At 41.5% G+C, this 21,741-nt stretch overlaps 1 protein-coding gene across 3 annotated transcripts in view; it reads left to right on the top strand.

The window, feature by feature from the left end:
• Window positions 1-21,741, top strand: part of LOC139752010 (uncharacterized) — a 467,243-nt gene that overhangs the window by 325,032 nt on the left and 120,470 nt on the right. For all 3 annotated transcript variants that reach the window (XM_071667787.1, XM_071667788.1, XM_071667789.1), the window contains exon 10: window positions 12,223-12,337. In XM_071667787.1, the coding sequence (XP_071523888.1) occupies window positions 12,223-12,337 (115 nt within the window). The remainder of the gene's footprint in view (window positions 1-12,222; window positions 12,338-21,741) is intronic.

The following is a 21,741-nucleotide window of genomic DNA, read 5'->3' as shown; positions in this document are numbered from 1 at the left end:
AAACATCTCATTTCCAGCACATCCATCCTCCTGCGCACAACTCTATCCATAGCCCACGCCTCGCAACCATACAACATTGTTGGAACCACTATTCCTTCAAACATAGCCATTTTTGCTTTCGGATATGATAATATATATATGTACATATATATATATATATATATATATATATATATATATATATATATATATATATATATATAGGTATGTATATTTGCGTGTGTGGACGTATGTACATGTGTATGGGGGGGGGTTGGGCCATTTCTTTCGTCTGTTTCCTTGCGCTACCTCGCAAACGCGGGAGACAGCGACAAAGTATAAAAAAAAAAAAAAAAAAAAAAATATATATATATATATATATATATATATATATATATATATATATATATATATATATATATATATATATTTTCTTCGTTGCTGTCTCCTGCATTTGCGAGGTAGCACAAGGAAACAGATTAAAGAAATGGCCCAACCCACCCCCATACACATGTATATACATACGTCCACACACGCAAATATACATACCTACACAGCTTTCCATGGTTTACCCCAGACGCTTCACATGCCCTGATTCAATCCACTGACAGCACGTCAACCTTGGTATACCACATCGATCCAATTCACTCTATTCCTTGCCCTCCTTTCACCCTCCTGCATGTTCAGGCCCCAATCACAAAATCTTTTTCACTCCATCTTTCCACCTCCAATTTGGTCTCCCACTTCTCCTTGTTCCCTCCACCTCCGACACATATATCCTCTTGGTCAATCTTTCCTCACTCATTCTGTCCATGTGCCCAAACCATTTCAAAACACCCTCTTCTGCTCTCTCAACCACGCTCTTTTTATTTCCACACATCTCTCTTACCCTTACGTTACTTACTCAATCAAACCACCTCACACCACACATTGTCCTCAAACATCTCATTTCCAGCACATCCATCCTCCTGCGCACAACTCTATCCATAGCCCACGCCTCGCAACCATACAACATTGTTGGAACCACTATTCCGAGATAATGTTCTCGACTTCCACACATTCTTCAAGGCTCACAGAATTTTCGCCCCCTCCCCCACCCTATGATCCACTTCCGCTTCCATGGTTCCATCCGCTGCCAGATCCACTCCCAGATATCTAAAACACTTTACTTCCTCCAGTTTTTCTCCATTCAAACTTACCTCCCAATTGACTTGACCCTCAACCCTACTGTACCTAATAACCTCGCTCTTATTCACATGTACTCTTAACTTTCTTCTTTCACACACTTTACCAAACTCAGTCACCAGCTTCTGCAGTTTCTCACATGAATCAGCCACCAGCGCTGTATCATCAGCGAACAACAACTGACTCACTTCCCAAGCTCTCTCATCCCCAACAGACTTCATACTTGCCCCTCTCTCCAAAACTCTCGCATTCACCTCCCTAACAACCCCATCCTTAAACAAATTAAACAACCATGGAGACATCACACACCCCTGCCGCAAACCTACATTCACTGAGAACCAATCACTTTCCTCTCTTCCTACACGTACACATGCCATACATCCTCGATAAAAACTTTTCACTGCTTCCAACAACTTTCCTCCCACACCATATATTCTTAGTACCTTCCACAGAGCATCTCTATCGCTCTATCATATGCCCTCTCCAGATCCATAAATGCTACATACAAATCCATTCGCTTTTCTAAGAATTTCCCACATACATTCTTCAAAGCAAACACCCGATCCACACACCCTCTACCATTTCCGAAACCACACTGCTCTTCCCCAGTCTGATGCTTTGTACATGTCTTCACCCTCTCAATCAACACCCCCCCCTCCATATAATTTACCAGGAACACTCAACAAACTTACACCTCTGTAATTTGAGCACTCACTCCCATCCCCCCTGCCCCCGTACAATGGCACTATGCACACATTCCGCCAATCCTCAGGCACCTCACCATGAGTCATACATACATTGAATAACCTTACCAGCCAGTCAATAATACAGTCACCCCCTTTTTTAATAAATTCCACTGCAATACCATCCAAACCTGCTGCCTTGCCAGCTTTCATCTTCCGCAAAGCTTTTACTACCTCTTCTCTGTTTACCAAATCATTTTCCCTAACCCTCCCACTGTGCACACCACCTCGACCAAAACACCCTATATCTGCCACTCTATCATCAAACACATTCAACAAACCTTGAAAATACTCACTCCATCTCCTTCTCACATCACCACTACTTGTTATCACCTCCCCATTTGCGCCCTTCACTGAAGTTCCCACCTGCTCCCTTGTCTTACGCACTTTATTTACCTCCTTCCAGAACATCCCCTCATTTTCCCCAAAATCCAATGATACTCTCTCACCCCAACTCTCACTTGCCCTCTTCTTCACCTCTTGCACCTTTCTCTTGACCTCCTGTCTCCTTCTTTTATACATCTCCCACTCAATTGCATTTTTTCCCTGCAAAAATCGTCCAAATGCCTCTCTCTTCTCTTTCACTAATAAACTTACTTCTTCATCCCACCACTCACTACCCTTTCTAATCAACCCACCTCCCACTCTTCTCATTCCACAAGCATCTTTTGCGCAATCCATCACTGATTCCCTAAATACATCCCATTCCTCCCCCACTCCCCTTATTTCCATTGTTCTCACCTTTTTCCATTCTGTACTCAGTCTCTCCTGGTACTTCCTCACACAAGTCTCCTTCCCAAGCTCACTTACTCTCACCACCCTCTTCACCCCAACATTCACTCTTCTTTTCTGAAAACCCATACAAATCTTCCCCTTAGCCTCCACAAGATAATGAACAGACATCCCTCCAGTTGCACCTCTCAGCACATTAACATCTAAAAGTCTCTCTTTCGTGCACCTGTCAATTAACACGTAATCCAATAACGTTCTCTGGCCATCTCTCCTACTTACATACGTATACTTATGTATACTTATGTATACTTATGTATACTTATATATATATATATATATATATATATATATATATATATATATATATATATATATATATATATATATAATAGAGAGAGAGAGAGAGAGAAAGATAGGGATAGATATATAAAATGCTCTACATTGATATGGGTAAAACTGAAAGTGGATGGAGAGAGATGTGTGATTATTGGTGCATATGCACCAGGGCATGAGGAGAAAGATCATGAGAGGCAAGTGTTTTGGGAGCAGCTGAGTGAGTGTGTTAGTAGTTTTGATGCGCGAGACCGTGTTATAGTGATGGGTGATTTGAATGCAAAGTTGAGTATTGTGGCAGTTGAGGGAATAATTGGTGTACATGGGGTGTTCAGTGTTGTAAAATGGAAATGGTGAAGAGCTTGTAGATTTATGTGCTGAAAAAGGACTGGTGATTGGGAATACCTGGTTTAAAAAGAGAGATATACATAAGTATATATATGTAAGTAGGAGGGATGGCCAAAGAGCATTATTCGACTATGTGTTAATTGATATGCGCGTGAAAGAGAGACTTTTGGATGTTAATGTGCTAAGAGGTGCAACTGGAGGGATGTCTGATCATTATCTTGTCGAGGCGAAGGTGAAGATTTGCTGAGGTTTTCTGAAAAGAAGAGAGAATGTTGGGGTGAAGAGAGTGGTGAGAGTAAGTGAGCTTGGGAAGGAGACTTTTGTGAGGAAGTACCAGGAGAGACTGAGTACGGAATGGAAAAAGGTGAGAACAAAGGAGGTAAGGGGAGTGGGGGAGGAATGGGATGTATTTAGGGAAGCAGTGATGGCTTGCGGAAAATATGCTTGTGGCATGAGAAGGGTGGGAGGTGGGCTGATTAGAAAGGGTAGTGAGTGGTGGGATGAAGAATTAAGATTATTAGTGAAAGAGAAGAGAGTGGCATTTGGACGATTTGAGGCAGGAGGTCAAGAGAAAGGTGCAAGAGGTTGAAAAAAAGGGTTGGGGTGAGAGATTATCATTAAATTTTAGGGAGAATAAAAAGTTTTTTTAGAAGGAGTTAAATAAAGTGCGTAAGACAAAGGAACAAATGTAAATATCAGTAAAGGGGGCTAATGGGAAGGCGATAACAAGTAATGGTGATGTGAGAAGGAGATTGAGTGAGTATTTTGAAGGTTTGTTGGTTGTGTTTGATGATAGAGTGGCAGATGTACGGTGTTTTGGTCAAGGTGGTGTGCAAAGTGAGAGGGTTAGGGAGAATGATTTGGTAAACAGAGAAGAGGTAGTAAAAGCTTTGCGGAAGAAGAGAGCCGGCAAGGCGGCAGGTTTGGATGGTATTGCAGTGGAATTTATTAAAAAATGGGGTGACTTTATTGTTGACTTGTTGGCAAGGTTATTTGATGTATGTATGACTCAGGGTGAGGCACCTGAAGATTGGCAGAATGCTTGCATAGTGCCATTGTACAAAGGTAAAGGGGATAAAAGTGAGTGCTCAAATTAAAGAGGTATAAGTTTGTTGAGTATTCTTGGGAAATTATATGTGAGGGTATTGATTGAGAGGGTGAAGGCATGTACAGAGCATCAGATTGGGGAAGAGCAGTGTGGTTTCAGAAGTGGTTAAGGATGTGTGGATCAGGTGTTTGCTTTGAAGAATGTATGTGAGAAATACTTAGAAAAGCAAATGGATTTGTATGTAGCATTTATTGATCTGGATAAGGCATATGATAGAGTTGATAGAGATGCTCTGTGGAAGGTATTAAGAATATATGGTGTGGGAGGCAAGTTGTTAGAAGCAGTGAAAAGTTTTATCGAGGATGTAAGGCATAGGTACATGTAGGAAGAGAGGAAAGTGATTGGTTTTCAGTGAATATTGGTTTGCGGCAGGGGTGTGTGATGTCTCCATGGTTGTTTACTTTGTTTATGGATGGGGTTGTTAGGGAGGTGAATGCAAGAGTTTTGGAAAGAGGGGCAAGTATGCAGTCTGTTGTGGATGAAAGAGCTTGGGAAGTGTCAGTTATTGTTCGCTAATGATACAGTGCTGGTGGCTGATTCGTGTGAAAACTGCAGAAGCTGGTGACTGAGTTTGGTAAAGTGTTTGAAAGAAGAAAGTTAAGAGTAAATGTGAATAAGAGTGAGGTTATTAGGTACAGTAGGGTTGAGGGACAAGTCAGTTGGGAGGTACGTTTGAATGGAGAAAAACTGGAGGAAGTGAAGTGTTTTAGATATCTGGGAGTGGATCTGGCAGCAAATGGAACCATGGAAGCGGAAGTGAATCATAGAGTTGGGGAGAGGGCGAAAGTTTTGGGAGCATTGAGGAATGTGTGGAAGTCGAAAACATTATCTCAGAAAGCAAAAATGGGTATGTTTGAAGGAATAGTAGTTCCGACATTGTTATATGGTTGTGAGGCATGGGCTATGGATAGAGTTGTGCAGCGGAGGGTGGATGTGATGGAAATGAGATGTTTGAGGACAATATTGGTGTGAGGTGGTTTGATTGAGTAAGTAATTATAGGGTAAGAGAGATGTGTGGTAATAAAAAGAGCATGGTTGAGAGAGCAGAGGAGTGTGTTTTGAAATGGTTTAGTCACATGGAAAGAATGAGTGAGGAAAGATTTACAAAGAGGATATATATGTCAGAGGGAGAGGGAATGAGGAGAAGTGGGAGACCAAATTGGAGGTGGAAAGATGGAGTGAAAAAGATTTTGAGTGATCGGGGCCTGAACATGCAGGAGGGTGAAAGGCGGGCAAGGAATAGAGTGAATTGGATCGATGTGGTATACCGGGGTTGACGTGCTGTCATATATACATATATACGTATATAAATAAATAATATATATATATATAGTTATCATCCCTGGGGATAGGGGAGAGAGAATACTTCCCACACATTCCTCATGTGTCGTAGAAGGCGACTAAAGGGGCAGTGATGCTTGTGGCATGAGAAGGGTGGGAGGTGGGCAGATTAGAAAGGGTAGTGAGTGGTGGGATGAAGAAGTAAGATTATTAGTGAAAGAGAAGAGAGAGGCATTTGGAAGATTTTTGCAGGGAAATAATGCAAATGAGTGGGAGATGTATAAAAGAAAGAGGCAGGAGGTCAAGAGAAAGGTGCAGGAGGTGAAAAAGAGGGCAAATGAGAGTTGGGGTGAGAGAGTATCATTAAATTTTAGGGAGAATAAAAAGATGTTTTGGAAGGAGGTAAATAAAGTGCGTAAGACAAGGGAACAAATGGGAACTTCAGTGAAGGGGGCTAATGGGGAGGTGATAACAAGTAGTGGTGATGTGAGAAGGAGATGGAGTGAGTATTTTGAAGGTTTGTTGAATGTGTTTGATGATAGAGTGGCAAATATAGGGTGTTTTGGTCGAGGTGGTGTGCAAAGGGAGAGGGTTAGGGAAAATGATTTGGTAAACAGAGAAGAGGTAGTAAAAGCTTTGCGGAAGATGAAAGCTGGCAAGGCAGCGGGTTTGGATGGTATTGCAGTGGAATTTATTAAAAAAGGGGGTGACTGTATTGTTGACTGGTTGGTAAGGTTATTTAATGTATGTATGACTCATGGTGAGGTGCCTTAGGATTGGTGTAATGCTTGCATAGTGCCATTGTACAAAGAGCTCAAATTACAGAGGTATAAGTTTATTGAGTATTCCTGGTAAATTGTATGGGAGGGTATTGATTGAGAGGGTGAGGCATGTACAGAGCATCAGATTAGGGAAGAGCAGTGTGGTTTCCGAAGTGGTAGAGGATGTGTGGATCAGGTGTTTGTTTTGAAGAATGTATGTGAGAAATACTTAGAAAAGCAAATGGATTTGTATGTAGCATTTATGGATCTGGAGAGGGCATATGATAGAGTTGATAGAGACGTTCTGTGGAAGGTATTAAGGATATATGGTGTGGGATGGAAGTTGTTAGAAGCAGTGAAAAGTTTTTATCGAGGATGTAAGGCATGTGTACGTGTGGGAAGAGAGGAAAGTGATTGGCTCTCAGTGAATGTAAGTTTGCAGCAGGGGTGTGTGATGTCTCCATGATTGTTTAATTTGTTTATGGATGGGGTTGTTAGGGAGGTGAATGCAAGAGTTTTGGAAAGAGGGGCAAGTATACAGTCTGTTGTGGATGAGAGAGCTTGTGAAGTGAGTCAGTTGTTTGGTGATGATACAGCGCTGGTGGCTGATTCATGTGAGAAACTGCAGAAGCTGGTGACTGAGTTTGGTAAAGTGTGTGAAAGAAGAAAGCTGAGAGTAAATGTGAATAAGAGCAAGGTTATTAGGTACAGTAGGGTTGAGGGTCAAGTCAATTGGGAGGTAAGTTTGAATGGAGAAAAACTGGAGGAAGTGAATTGTGTTAGATATCTGGGAGTGGAATTGGCAGCGGATGAAACCATGGAAGCGGAAGTGAATCATATGGTGGGGGAGGGGGCGAAAATTCTGGGAGCTTTGAAGAATGTGTAGAAGTCGAGAACATTATCTTGGAAAGCCAAAATGGTGGTGTTTGAAGGAATAGTGGTTCCAACAATGTTGTATGGTTGCGAGGCGTGGGCTATGGATAGAGTTGTGCGGAGGAGGGTGGACATTCTGGAAATGAGATGTTTGAGGACAATATGTGGTGTGAGGTGGTTTGATTGAGTAAGTAATAATAGGGTAAGAGAGATGTGTGGTAATAAAAAGAGTGTGGTTGAGAGAGCAGAAGAGGGTGTTTTGAAATGGTTTGGTCACATGGAGAGAATGAGTGAAGAAAGGTTGACCAAGAGGATGTATGTGTCAGAGGTGGAGGGAGAGAGGAGAAGTGGGAGACCAAATTGGAGGTGAAAAGATGGAGTGAAAAAGATTTTGAGTGATCAGGGCCTGAACATTCAGGAGGGTGAAAGGCGTGCAAGGAATAGAGTGAATTGGAACGATGTGGTATACCTGGGGTCGACGTGCTGTCAATGGATTGAACCAGGGCATGTGAAGCATCTGGGGTAAACTATGGAAAGTTCTGTGGGGCCTGGATGTGGAAAAGGAGCTGTGGTTTTGGTGCATTATTACATGACAGCTAGTGTCTGAGTGTGAACAAATGTAGCCTTTGTTGTCTTCTCGTAGTGCTACCTCACACACCTAAGGGGGGAGGGGGTTGTTATTCTATGTGTGGCGAGGTGGCGATGGGAATGAATAAAGGCAGACAGTATGAATTATGTACATGTTTATATATGTATATGTCTGTGTGTGTATATATATGTATACGTTGAGATGTATAGGTATGTATATTTGCGTGTGTGGACGTGTATGATTATACATGTGTATGTGGGTGGGTTGGGCCATTCTTTCGTCTGTTTCCTTGCGCTACCTCGCTGACGCGGGAGACAGTGACAAAGCCAAAAAAAAAAAATGTTATTATATATTTTACTTTTTCACTGTCTCCCGCGTAAGTGAGGTAGTGCAAGGAAACTGACAAAATAATTTCCCAACCCACCCAAATATACATGTATATACATAAACGTCCACACATGCACTTATATATCCCTATACATTTCAATGTATACATACATAAACTTACACAGACATATACATAAATAAAATGCACATATTCATACATGCTCCCTTCATCCATTCCCGCCGCCACACCAACACACATGGAATGACACCCCTCCTCCACCCGTATGTGACCTAGGTAGTGCTAGGAAAGGACAACAAAGGCAACATTCATCCACACACAGACTCTTGCTCTCATGTGTAATTCACATGAACCACAGCTCCCTTTCCACATCCAGACCCCACAAAACTTTCCTTGGTTTACCCCAGATGCTTCACATGCCCTGGTTCAGTCCATTGACAGCACGTCGAACCCTATATACGACATTGTTCCAATTCACTGTTTTCCTTGCACACCTTTCACCCTCCAGTATTTTCAGGCCCCGGTTGCTCAAAATCTTTTTCACTCCATCCTTCCATCTCCATTTTAGTCTCCCACTTCTTGTTCCCTCCACCTCTGACACATATATCCTCTTGGTCAATCTTTCCTCACTCATTCTCTCCATGTGACCAGACCATTTCAATACACCCTCCTCTGCTCACTCAACTACACTCTTTTTATTTCCACACATCTCTCTTACCCTTTTATTACTTACTTGATCAAACCACCTCACACCACATATTGTCCTGAAACATCTCATTTCCAACACATTCACCTTCTTCCGCACAACACTATATATAGCCCATGCCTCACAACCATATAAATTGTTGGAACCACTATTCCATCAAATATACCCATTGTTGCTTTCTGAGGTAACGTTCTCACCTTCCACACATTCCTCAACGCTCCCAGAATCTACGCCCCCTCCCCGCTTCCATGGTTCCATCCGCTGCTAAATCCACTCCCAGATGTCTAAAACACTTCACTTCCTCCAGTTTTTCTCCATTCAAACTTACCTCCCAGTTTACTTCTCCCTCAACCCTACTGAGCTTAATAACCTTATTCACATTTACTTTCAGCTTTCTTCTTTCACACACTTTACTAAACTCGGTCACCAGCTTCTGCAGTTTCTCATCCGAATCAGCCACCAGCGCTGTATCATCAGCAGATAATAACTGACTCACTTCCCAAGCTCTCTCATCACCAACAGACTGCATACTTGCCCCTCTCTCCAAAGCTTGCATTCACCTCCCTAACAACCCCATCCATAAACAAACAACCATGGAGACATCATGCACCCCAACATTCAATGGGAACCAATCACTTTCCTCTGCTCCTACTCGTACACATGCCTTACATCCTCAATAAAAGCTTTTCACTGCTTCTAGCAACTTATATCCCACACCATATACTGTTAATACCTTCCACAGAGCATCTCTATCAACTCTATCATGATCATATGCCTTCTGCAGATCCATGAATGCTACATACAAGTCCATTTCCTTTTGTAGTTTCTCACATACTTTCTCTAAAGCAAACACCTGATCCTCAAATCCTCTCCCACTTCTGAAAACCACACTGCTCCTCCCCAATCTGATGCTCCATATATGCCTTCACCCTCTCAATCAATACCCTCCCATACAATTTCCCAGGAATACTTAACAAATTTATACTTCTGTAATTTGAACACTCATCTTTACCGCCTTTGACTTTGTACAGTGGCGCTATACATGCATTCCATAAATCTTCAGGAACTTCACCATGAACCATACATGCATTGAATATCCTCACCAACCAGTCAGCAACACAGTCACCCTCTTTTTTAATAAATTCCACAGCAATGCCATCCAAACCTGCTGCCTTGCCGCTATCATCTTCCGCAAAGCTTTCACTACCTTTTCTCTGTTTAGCAAATCATTCTCCCTGACCCCCTCCCTTTGCATGCCACCTCAACCAAAACACCCTTTATCTCCCACTCTATCATCAAACACATTCAACAAGCCTTCAAAATACTCACTCCACCTCTCTCTCACTTCACCACTACTTGTTGCCTCCCCATTTGCCCCCTTCACCGAAGTTCCCATTTGTTTTCTTGTCATACGCATTTTATTTACCTTCTTCCAAAACATCTTTTTATCCTTCCTAAAATTTGATGATACTCTCTGACCCCAACTTTCATTTGCCCACTTTTTCACCTCTTGCACCTTTCTCTTGACCTCTTGCCTCTTTCTTTTATACATCTCCCAGTCATTTGCACTATTTCCCTGCAAAAATCATTCAAATGCCTCTCTCTTCTGTTTCACTAACAATCTTACTTCTTCCCACCACTCAATACCCTTTCTAATCTGCCCATCTCCCACCTTTCTTATGCCACAGGCATCTTTTGTGCAAGCCATCACTGCTTCCCTAAATACAACCCATTCCTCCCTCACTCCCCTTACGTCATTTGCTCTCACCTTTTTCTATTCTGCTTTCATTCTCTCTTGGTACTTCCTCACACAAGCCTCCTTTCCAAGATCACTTAACATCACCACTCTCTTCACCCCAATATTGTCTCTTCTTTTCTAAAAACCTCTACATATCGTCACCTTAGCCTCCACAAGATAATGATCAGACATCCCTCCAGTTGCCCCTCTCAGCACATTAACATCCAAAAGTCTCTCTTTCATGTGCCTATCAATTAACACATAATTCCATAACGCTCTCTGCCCATCCCTCCTACTTACATACGTATACTTATGTATAGCTCTTTTTAAACCAGGTATTCCCAATCACCAGTCTTTTTCAGCTCACAAATCTACAAGCTCTTCACCATTTCCATTTACAATGCTGAACACCCCATGTACACTAATTATACCCTCAACTGCCACATTACTTACCTAGCGTTTAAATCACCCATCACTATAACCCGGTCTCGTGCATCAAAGCTGCCAACACACTCACTCAGCTGCTCCCAAAACACTTGCCTCTCATGATCTTTCTTCTCATGCCCAGGTGCATAGGCACAAATAATCACCCATCTCTCTCCATCTACTTTCACTTTTACCCATATCCATCTAGAGGTTACTTTCTTACTCTATCACATACTCCCACAACTCCTGCTTCAGGAGGTATGCTACTCCTTTCTTTGCTCTCTTCCTCTCACCACCCCTTGACTTTACTCCCAAGACATTCCCAAACCACTCTTCCCCTTTACCCTTGAGCTTTATTTCACTGAGAGCCAAAACATCCAGGTTCCTTTCCTCAAACATACTATCTATATCTCCTTTTTTTTGTTCAGGAAAGGGTTCTGTGGCATTACTCTGCCATGTTTGTCACATAGGACCATAGTTTAGTTGTGGATCTACTCTATGTTCTTCTGGATATTCTTCCTTTGGGAGAAGCAGTTTCCAGTGTGCCTCCAAATACCATTGAAGGTATTTGTTTCCCTTTTTGGTTTATCCTTCTTGAGTAATCTTTTTTTTTAAACCTTCCCTCTTCAAACTGAAAAACCTTTACCTCCAAGGCAGTGACCCAAGAGGACTTTTTCCTCATTTCCTTATCATTCCCCCCCCCCTTTTTTTTTATTTTTATTTTTTTTGGCAGCAGTAACCACTTTTAAGTTGATGCCTGGTATCTACACGTCCTGAGCTGTCTGGTGGGCAGAAGGAGGTTCATGACTTCATGTCTATAGCACTTTATGGTTGGCTGAATGCAGGCCTGATACAAACGTGCTGCCATTACCATGGTTTAGTGGTTAGCGATGGTTAGGGTAGGTCAGTGTTTCTTCTGTGGAAATGCTAAGGTTTGAAATGTCCTGACCCTGATATTCCCTAGAATACTGCTTTGGAGAGAAAATGTTTTTCTTTATTGAAAACCAACATATTTTTTGCTTGCAAGATGAAGATGCATGAGATTACACGTCTTCATTTTTCGTTTATTCTTAGGTACGGGACTCAGATAAGGTCTCGCTCTACCGTGCAATAGTGGAGGAATGTGGTGGCAGTGTGTGCCCAGTGCTCAAAAAAACATTGCCATATGGTATTGCTTACCATCACTCAGGTTGGTCCTTTTGATTGATCTTTTTTGTTTTGAGTGATAAGCTGCAGGGCCATGCAGAATGTACCTAAAACATATTGATTTTCTTCTTATGTATCTTTTATGTGTGTAGTGTCAATGTGTTGCCACACTTGTATTATGCTTAGACCTTGTTTTACATGTATCATTTTCCCAAAATTGCTTGTTTCAATAATTGTAACTTATATCCAGTCTCTACCCATGTGGTGGAGTTTTTGCTTTGCTGGTAACATAGTTTGAAAATGCCATAGCATCAGAAACAAACAAACAGTGGCATCATTTGCATGTATCTACTTTCTAGCTCTCTTGAATATATGCACTGACACCAGAGCTTGCCATTCACACCCAAATCCAACAGTCTCTTCCATGGTTTAAGATGACAGCCTCATATACTCAAGATCAGGCCAGTTTGACCACATAACCATTATATGCTACATTAATTTAGTTTGTTCTATCCTATGAAAATGTCTCATACCTCTGAAGATTCAGTTCCTGATACCCACTACCTTCCTTCTTTCTGTTCTTTCTCTTTCTTGATCTTTCCCTCCCTTTCCTCCCAACTGTCTTTGCTCTTTGCTCATTCTCATTGTATGTCCATATCATTTCAGTGCATACTGATTGGCTCTAATAGTCAGGGTGTTCATGTCACCACACTTCTCTCTCACATGATCAACACATTATAATGATACAGGCCACCTAAATCTAAAATGGAAGAGTTTAATAAAATGATGTAGATATAAATTTGATATGATGAAAAATGTATCAACAGATGAAAAAGAAACAAAACAGATTATGAATATATGCGAGACAATTGGGTGATTCATGTCATTCGCAAACTAGCAAGAAATATTGGTATGATTGACCTTTATTTTTTTCTTTACAAATTAAGCAGGTATTTCTTATCATAACATCATATATACATCATATAACATCAGTATACGTATGTAAGTAGGAGAGATGGCCAGAGAGCATTATTGGATTACGTGTTAATTGACAGGTGCGCGAAAGAGAGACTCTTGGATGTTAATGTGCTGAGAGGTGCAACTGGAGGGATGTCTGATCATTATCTTGTGGAGGCTAAGGTGAAGATTTGTAGGGGTTTTCAGAAAAGAAGAGTGAATGTTGGGGTGAAGAGGGTGGTGAGAGTAAGTGAGCTTGGGAAGGAGACTTGTGTGAGGAAGTACCAGGAGAGACTGAGTACAGAATGGAAAAAGGTGAGAACAATGGAAGTAAGGGGAGTGGGGGAGGAATGGGATGTATATAGGGAATCAGTGATGGATTGCGCAAAAGATGCTTGTGGAATGAGAAGAGTGGGAGGTGGGTTGATTAGAAAGGGGAGTGAGTGGTGGGATGAAGAAGTAAGATTATTAGTGAAAGAGAAGAGAGAGGCATTTGGACGATTTTTGGAGGGAAAAGATGCAATTGAGTGGGAGATGTATAAAAGAAAGAGACAGGAGGTCAAGAGAAAGGTGCAAGAGGTGAAAAAGAGGGCAAATGAGAGTTGGGGTGAGAGAGTATCATTAAATTTTAGGGAGAATAAAAAGATGTTCTGGAAGGAGGTAAATAAAGTGCGTAAGACAAGGGAGCAAATGGGAACTTCAGTGAAGGGCGCAAATGGGGAGGTGATAACAAGTAGTGGTGATGTGAGAAGGAGATGGAGTGAGTATTTTGAAGGTTTGTTGAATGTGTTTGATGATAGAGTGGCAGATATAGGGTGTTTTGGTCGAGGTGGTGTGCAAAGTTAGAGGGTTAGGGAGAATGATTTGGTAAACAGAGAAGAGGTAGTAAAAGCTTTGCGGAAGATGAAAGCCGGCAAGGCAGCAGGTTTGGATGGTATTGCAGTGGAATTTATTAAAAAAGGGGGTGACTGCATTGTTGACTGGTTGGTAAGGTTATTTAATGTATTTATGAGTCATGGTGAGGTGCCTGAGGATTGGCGGAATTCGTGCATAGTGCCATTGTACAAAGGCAAAGGGGATAAGAGTGAGTGCTCAAATTACAGAGGTATAAGTTTGTTGAGTATTCCTGGTAAGTTATATGGGAGGGTATTGATTGAGAGGGTGAAGGCATGTACAGAGCATCAGATTGGGGAAGAGCAGTGTGGTTTCAGAAGTTTTAGAGGATGTGTGGATCAGGTGTTTGCTTTGAAGAATGTATGTGAGAAATACTTAGAAAGGCAAATGGATTTGTATATAGCATTTATGGATCTGGAGAAGGCATATGATAGAGTTGATAGAGATGCTCTGTGGAAGGTATTAAGAATATATGGTGTGGGAGGCAAGTTGTTAGAAGCAGTGAAAAGTTTTTATCGAGGATGTAAGGCATGTGTACGTGTAGGAAGAGAGGAAAGTGATTGGTTCTCAGTGAATGTAGGTTTGCGGCAGGGGTGTGTGATGTCTCCATGGTTGTTTAATTTGTTTATGGATGGTGTTGTTAGGGAGGTAAATGCAAGAGTTTTGGAAAGAGGGGCAAGTATGAAGTCTGTTGGGGATGAGAGAGCTTGGGAAGTGAGTCAGTTGTTGTTCGCTGATGATACAGTGCTGGTGGCTGATTCATGTGAGAAACTGCAGAAGCTGGTGACTGAGTTTGGTAAAGTGTGTGAAAGAAGAAAGTTAAGAGTAAATGTGAATAAGAGCAAGGTTATTAGGTACAGTAGGGTTGAGGGTCAAGTCAATTGGGAGGTTAGTTTGAATGGAGAAAAACTGGAGGAAGTAAAGTGTTTTAGATATCTGGGAGTGGATCTGGCAGCGGATGGAACCATGGAAGCGGAAGTGAATCATAGGGTGGGGGAGGGGGCGAAAATCGTGGGAGCCTTGAAGAATGTGTGGAAGTGGAGAACATTATCTCAGAAAGCAAAAATGGGTATGTTTGAAGGAATAGTGGTTCCAACAATGTTGTATGCTTGCGAGGTGTGGGCTATGGATAGAGTTGTGCGCAGGAGGATGGATGTGCTGGAAATGAGATGTTTGAGGACAATGTGTGGTGTGAGGTGGTTTGATTGAGTAAGTAATGTAAGGGTAAGAGAGATGTGTGGAAATAAAAAGAGCGTGGTTGAGAGAGCAGAAGAGGGTGTTTTGAAATGGTTTGGGCACATGGAGAGAATGAGTGAGGAAAGATTGACCAAGAGGATATATGTGTCGGAGGTGGAGGGAATGAGGAGAGTGGGAGACCAAATTGGAGGTGGAAAGATGGAGTGAAAAAGATTTTGTGTGATCGGGGCCTGAACATGCAGGAGGGTGAAAGGAGGGCAAGGAATAGAGTGAATTGGATCGATGTGGTATACTGGGGTTGACGTGCTGTCATTGGATTGAATCAGGGCATGTAAAGCGTCTGGGGTAAACCATGGAAAGTTGTTTGCGGCCTGGATGTGGAAAGGAAGCTGTGGTTTCGGGCATTATTGCGTGGCAGCTAGAGACTGAGTGTGAACGAATGGGGCCTTTGTTGTCTTTTCCGAGTGCTATCTCGCTCACATGAGGGGGGAGGGGGATGGTATTCCATGTGTGGCGAGGTGGCGATGGGAGTGAATGGGGGCAGACAGTGTGAATTGTGTGCATGGGTATATATGTATGTGTCTGTGTATGTATATATATGTGTACATTGAGATGTATAGGTATGTATATTTGCCTGTGTGGACGTGTGTGTGTGTATACATTATCGATGGGGGTGGGTTGGGCCATTTCTTTCGTCTGTTTCCTTGCGCTACCTCGCAAACGCGGGAGACAGCGACAAAGCAAAATAAATAAATAAAATAAACATCATATAAGTAACTGTAGTCACCAAAGTAGAAACAGATGACAATTATAACTAAAACAGTGGAAGAAGCATGTAGACAGATTGGTTTGAATTTCTGTTTTGACCAAATAGTGTGGAGTGAGATGAATTATTGTGTAATAAAACAAATTGGAATGAGGCCTTTGAAAGCAAAACTGCAGTCACAAACATGACAAATTTATAAGAGGATGGGATTATTACAACCTGAAAAGAAAATATAATGTGAAGGAAAAGATACCAAGAGATTAGAATAGTGCATAACTAAAAGATGGTGGAAGAAGGAGAAAAGGTATCCAATGCTGGATGGGGATCCATTCACCTCTGATGAACTGGTGGAGTTCTGCTGTTATTGGTCTCCTCTCTATGAATTCATAAGGTGGACTTTGTTTTCCTGCTCTGCAGAGGACCTTTACCATTCTTCTATTCATTCATTTATTATTCATTTATCATACTTTGTCACTGTCTCCCGCGTTAGCGAGGTAGTGCAAGGAAAGAGACAAAAGAATGGCCCAACCCACCCACATAAACATGTATATACATACACATCCACACACGCACATATACGTACCTATACATCTCAACGTATACATATATATACACACTCAGACATATACATATATGCACATGTACATGATTCATACTATCTGCCCTCATTCATTCCTGTCGCCACCCTGCCACACATGAAATGACAGCCCCTTCCCGCGCATGTGCATGAGGTAGTGCTAGGAAAAGACAACAAAGGCCACAATCGTTCACACCCAGTCTCTAGCTGTTATGTATAATGCACCGAAACCACAGCTCCCTTTCCACATCCAGGCCCCACAAAACTTTCCATGGTTTACCCCAGACGCTTCACATGCCCTGGTTCAATCCATTGACAGCACGTCGACCCTGTATACCACATCGTTCCATTTCACTCTATTCCTTGCACGCCTTTCACCCTCCTGCATGTTCAGTCCCCAATCACTCAAAATCTTTTTCACTCTATCTTTCCACATCCGATTTGGTCTCCCACTTCTCGTTCCCTCCACCTCTGACACATATATCCTCTTTGTCAATCTTTCCTCACTCATTCTCTCCATGTGCCCAAACCATTTCAAAACACCCTCTTCTGCTCTCTCAACCACACTCTTTTTATTACCACACATCTCTCTTACCCTTTTATTGCTTACTTGATCAAACCACCTCACACCACGTATTCATTTTCAGCACATCCACCCTCCTCCGCACAACTCTATCTATAGCCCACGCCTTGCAACCATATAACATTGTTGGAACCACTATTCCTTCAAACATACCCATTTTTGCTTTCCATGATAACATTCTCGACTTCCACACATTTTTCAACACTCCCAGAACTTTCACCCCCTCCCCCACCCTATGATTCACTTCCGCTTCCATGGTTCCATCCACTGCCAAATCCACTCCCAGATATCTAAAACGTTTCACTTCCTCCAGTTTTCCTCCATTCAAACTTACCTCCTAATTGATTTGTCCCTCAACCCTACTGTACCTAATAACTTTGCTATTATTCACATTTACTCTCAGTTTTATTCTTTCATTCACTTTACCAAACTCAGTCACCAGCTTCTGCAATTTCTCACCTGAATCAGCCACCAGTGCTGTATCATCATTGAACAACAACTGACTCATTTCCCAATCTCTCTCATCCACAACAGACTGCATACTTGCTCCTCTTTCCAAAACTCTTGTATTCACCTCCCTAACAACCCCATCCATAAACAAATTAAACAACCATGGAAACATCACACACCCCTGCCGCAAACCTACATTCACTGAGAACCAATCACTTTCCTCTCTTCCTACACGTACACATGCCTTACATCCATGATAAAAACTTTTCACTGCTTCTAACAACTTGCTTCCCACACCATATATTCTTAATATCTTCCACAGAGCATCTCTATCAACTCTATCATATGCCTTCTCCAGATCCATAAATGCTACATACAAATCCATTTGCTTTTCTAAGTATTTCTCACATACATTCTTCAAAGCAAACACCTGATCCACACATCCTCTACCACTTCTGAAACCACACTGCTCTTCCCCAATCTGATGCTCTGTACATGCCTTCACCCTCTCAATCAATACCCTCCCATATAATATCCCAGGAATACTCAACAAACTTATACTTCTGTAATTTGAGCACTCACTCTTATCCCCTTTGCCTTTGTACAATGGCACTATGCAAGTATTCTGCCGATCCTCAGGCACCTCACCATGAATCATACATACACTGAATAACCTTACCAACCACTCAACAATACAGTCTCCCTCTTTTTTAATAAATTCCACTGCAGTACCATCCATACCCGCTGCTGCCGGCTTTCATCCTCTGCAAAGCTTTTACTACCTCTTCTCTGTTTACCAAATCATTTTCCCTAACCCTCTCACTTTGCACACCACCTCAACCAAAACACCCTATATCTGCCACTCTATCATCAAACACATTCAACAGACCTTCAAATTACTCACTCCATCCTTCTCACATCACCACTACTTGTTATCACCTCCACATTTGCCTTCTTCACTGATGTTCCCATTTGTTCCCTTGTCTTATGCACTGTATTTACCTCCTTCCAAAACATCTTTATATTCTTCCCAAAATTCAATGATATTCTCTCACCCCAACTCTCATTTGCCCCCTTTTTCACCTCTTGCACCTTTCTCTTGACCTCCTGCCTCTTTCTTTTATACATCTCCCAGTCATTTGCATTATTTCTGTTCAAAAATCGTCCAAATGCCTCTCTCTTCTCTTTCACTAATCATCTTACTTCTTCATCCCACCCCTCACTAGCCTTTCTAATCTACCCACCTCCCACACTTCTCATGCCACAAGCATCTTTTGCACAAGCCATCACTGCTTCCCTAAATACATCCCATTCTCTCCCACTCCCCTTATGTCCTTTAATCTCACATTTTTCCATTCTGTACTCAGTCTCTCCTGGTACCTCCTCACACAAGTCTCCTTCCCAAGCTCACTTACTCTCACCACTCTCTTCACCCCAACATTCTCTCTTCTTTTTTGAAAACCTCTACAAATCTTCACCTTCACCTCCACAAGATTATGATCAGACATCCCTCCAGTTGCACCTCTCAGCACATTAACATCCAAAAGTCTCTCTTTCGCACACCTATCAATTAACAGTAAATCCAATAACACTCTCTTGCCATCTCTCCTACTTACATACGTATACTTATGTATATCTTTTTTTTTTTAAACCATGTATTCCCAATCACCAGTTCTTTTTCAGCACATAAATCTACAAGCTCTTCACCATATCCATTTACAACACTGAACACCCCATGTACACCAATTATTCCCTCAACTGCCACATTACTTACCTTTGCATTCAAATCACCCATCACTATAACGCGGTCTTTTGCATCAAAACTTCTAACACACTCACTCAGCTGCTCCCAAAACACTTGCCTTTCATGATCTTTCTTCTCATGCCCAGGTGCATATGAACCAATAATCTCCCATCTCTCTCCATCCACCTTCAGTTTTACCCATATCAATCTAGAGTTTACTTTCTTACACTCTTATCACATTCTCCCACCACTCCTGTTTCAAGAGTAGTGCTACTCCTTCCCTTGCTCTTGTCCTCTCACTAACCCCTGACTTTACTCTCAAGACATTCCCAAACCACTCTTCCCCTTTACCCTTGAGCTTCATTTCACTCAGAGCCAAAACATCCAGGTTCCTTTCCTCAAACATACTACCTATCTCTCCTTTTTTCTCATCTTGGTTATATTCACACACATTTAGACACCCCAATCTGGGCCTTCGAGGAGGATGAGCACTCCATGAGTGACTCTTTCTTCTGTTTCCCCTTTTAGAAAGCTGAAATACAAGGAGGGGAGGGTTTCTAGCCCCCTGCTCCCGTCTCCTTTAGTTGCCTTTTACGACACGTGAGGAATCTTTTATTTATGTTTATTTAACCATTCTGTAGGTGAAACTCTTTTTTAGGATGTATTTCTTTTTCATTTTGATTTTACTAAAAGGCATGTTCCTCTGAGCATACTGAAGTAGAAGAACTGGACTGAAATCATGGAATTTTATAGGAAAACAAAGAATGAATCAGGAGAAAGTGATAGAAAGCATTGAATAGAATCCAGATGAGTTTTCCAATAAGTGAATGAAGAAAAGAATAAAAATCTTAGAATTAGGAGGAGAAAGATATGAAAGCTAATCCAGAAAATATGCAAGATATTATTGATCTCAATATGAGAATGCCACTATAGATATTGAATTATCCCTGGGGATAGGGGAGAAAGAATACTTCCCAAGTATTCCCTGCATGTCGTAGAAGGTGACTAAATGGGAAGGGAACGGGGGGCTGGAAATCTTCCCCTCTCGGTTTTTTTTAATTTTCCAAAAGAAAGGACAGAGAAGGGGGCCAGGTGAGGATATTCTCTCAAAGGTCCAGTCCTCTGTTCTTAACGCAACCTTGGTAATGTGGGAGATGGCGAATAGTATGAAAAGATATTGAAATAACAGAAAGTGACATTATTGAAGCAATTATCTAGTTGGTTTTACAGGACTCTGCCTGCTTATGGTTACACCACAAGTGAAAAGTGACTTTGAGAAAGGTTGTATCATCATGTAGTGTCTCATCAAGGAACTATTCACCCCAAAGGAGTCCATGATTGGTGTATACCCTTGAAGCTGCAGGAGCCCCCATTAAAAGGGTTTTGGAGTTCTACTGTTGATTAGATTAATTAACCAGTTGAAGAAAACTCAGTATTAGGACCAAATGAAATTCCATCTATTTTCCTTACAAACACAAAGATGACAATAATAAAACCACAGATGTTGATTAGACAGATCATTGACCAAACTTATATATATATAGCAAATGTACACAAAATACCATGTATGACACCTGTGAAATAAGGGAAGATTTGATTCAGAACCAAAGCAATAGATACCAGTTATCCAGACATCACATATAATTAAAGTTTATGAGAGTGATGAAAAATACATACTGGAACATTTCGTTGAAAACAGTTTCATAAATGGTTTTGTGTTAGGTATATGTTCAACTCATAGTTCACTACAGGAGCATATATGAAACTCTTTTGCAAGAAAGTAGATTAGATACTCTTTTTCTAGACTTTGCTAAAGCAGGTGACACTGTAATCCATGTAGTTTTCATAGAGCAGGTAGCATGATAAGATATTAAACAGTAACAAGGAAAATGGATCAAAAAATTTTGTAACCAGCAAAAAATTTACTCATAACTGAGATATGTATGAAGATGATCCTGAACATTCTTTTGGATGTACCACAAGAAACTGTATTAAATTCAGTACTGTTTGTAACAACAATATCAGACATTGACAGAGGGGTGGGAGAAAGTATTTCCATTTCACATCAGGGCTGGGTCATAATTGAAATACAGTAAACCCTCATTTTAACAGACTAATAGGGGGGGAAGGGAAGTATGTTAATGCTGAAAGTCCATTAAATCAAATGTAACTTATTTTTGTGCCACATGTAAGTTCACATGCATTCTTTTAACTCCTCTATCACTGTTGGGTTTAGTGCGTGTGTGGTACAGTAGTTGGGTGGCAGGCACCTGGCAGCA

This window comes from Panulirus ornatus, chromosome 12 (assembly GCF_036320965.1).
Source record: "Panulirus ornatus isolate Po-2019 chromosome 12, ASM3632096v1, whole genome shotgun sequence".
Taxonomy (NCBI): Eukaryota; Metazoa; Arthropoda; class Malacostraca; order Decapoda; family Palinuridae; genus Panulirus; species Panulirus ornatus.
Note: the sequence above shows the minus strand (reverse complement) of the source record. Positions and strands in the feature narration are given on the sequence as shown.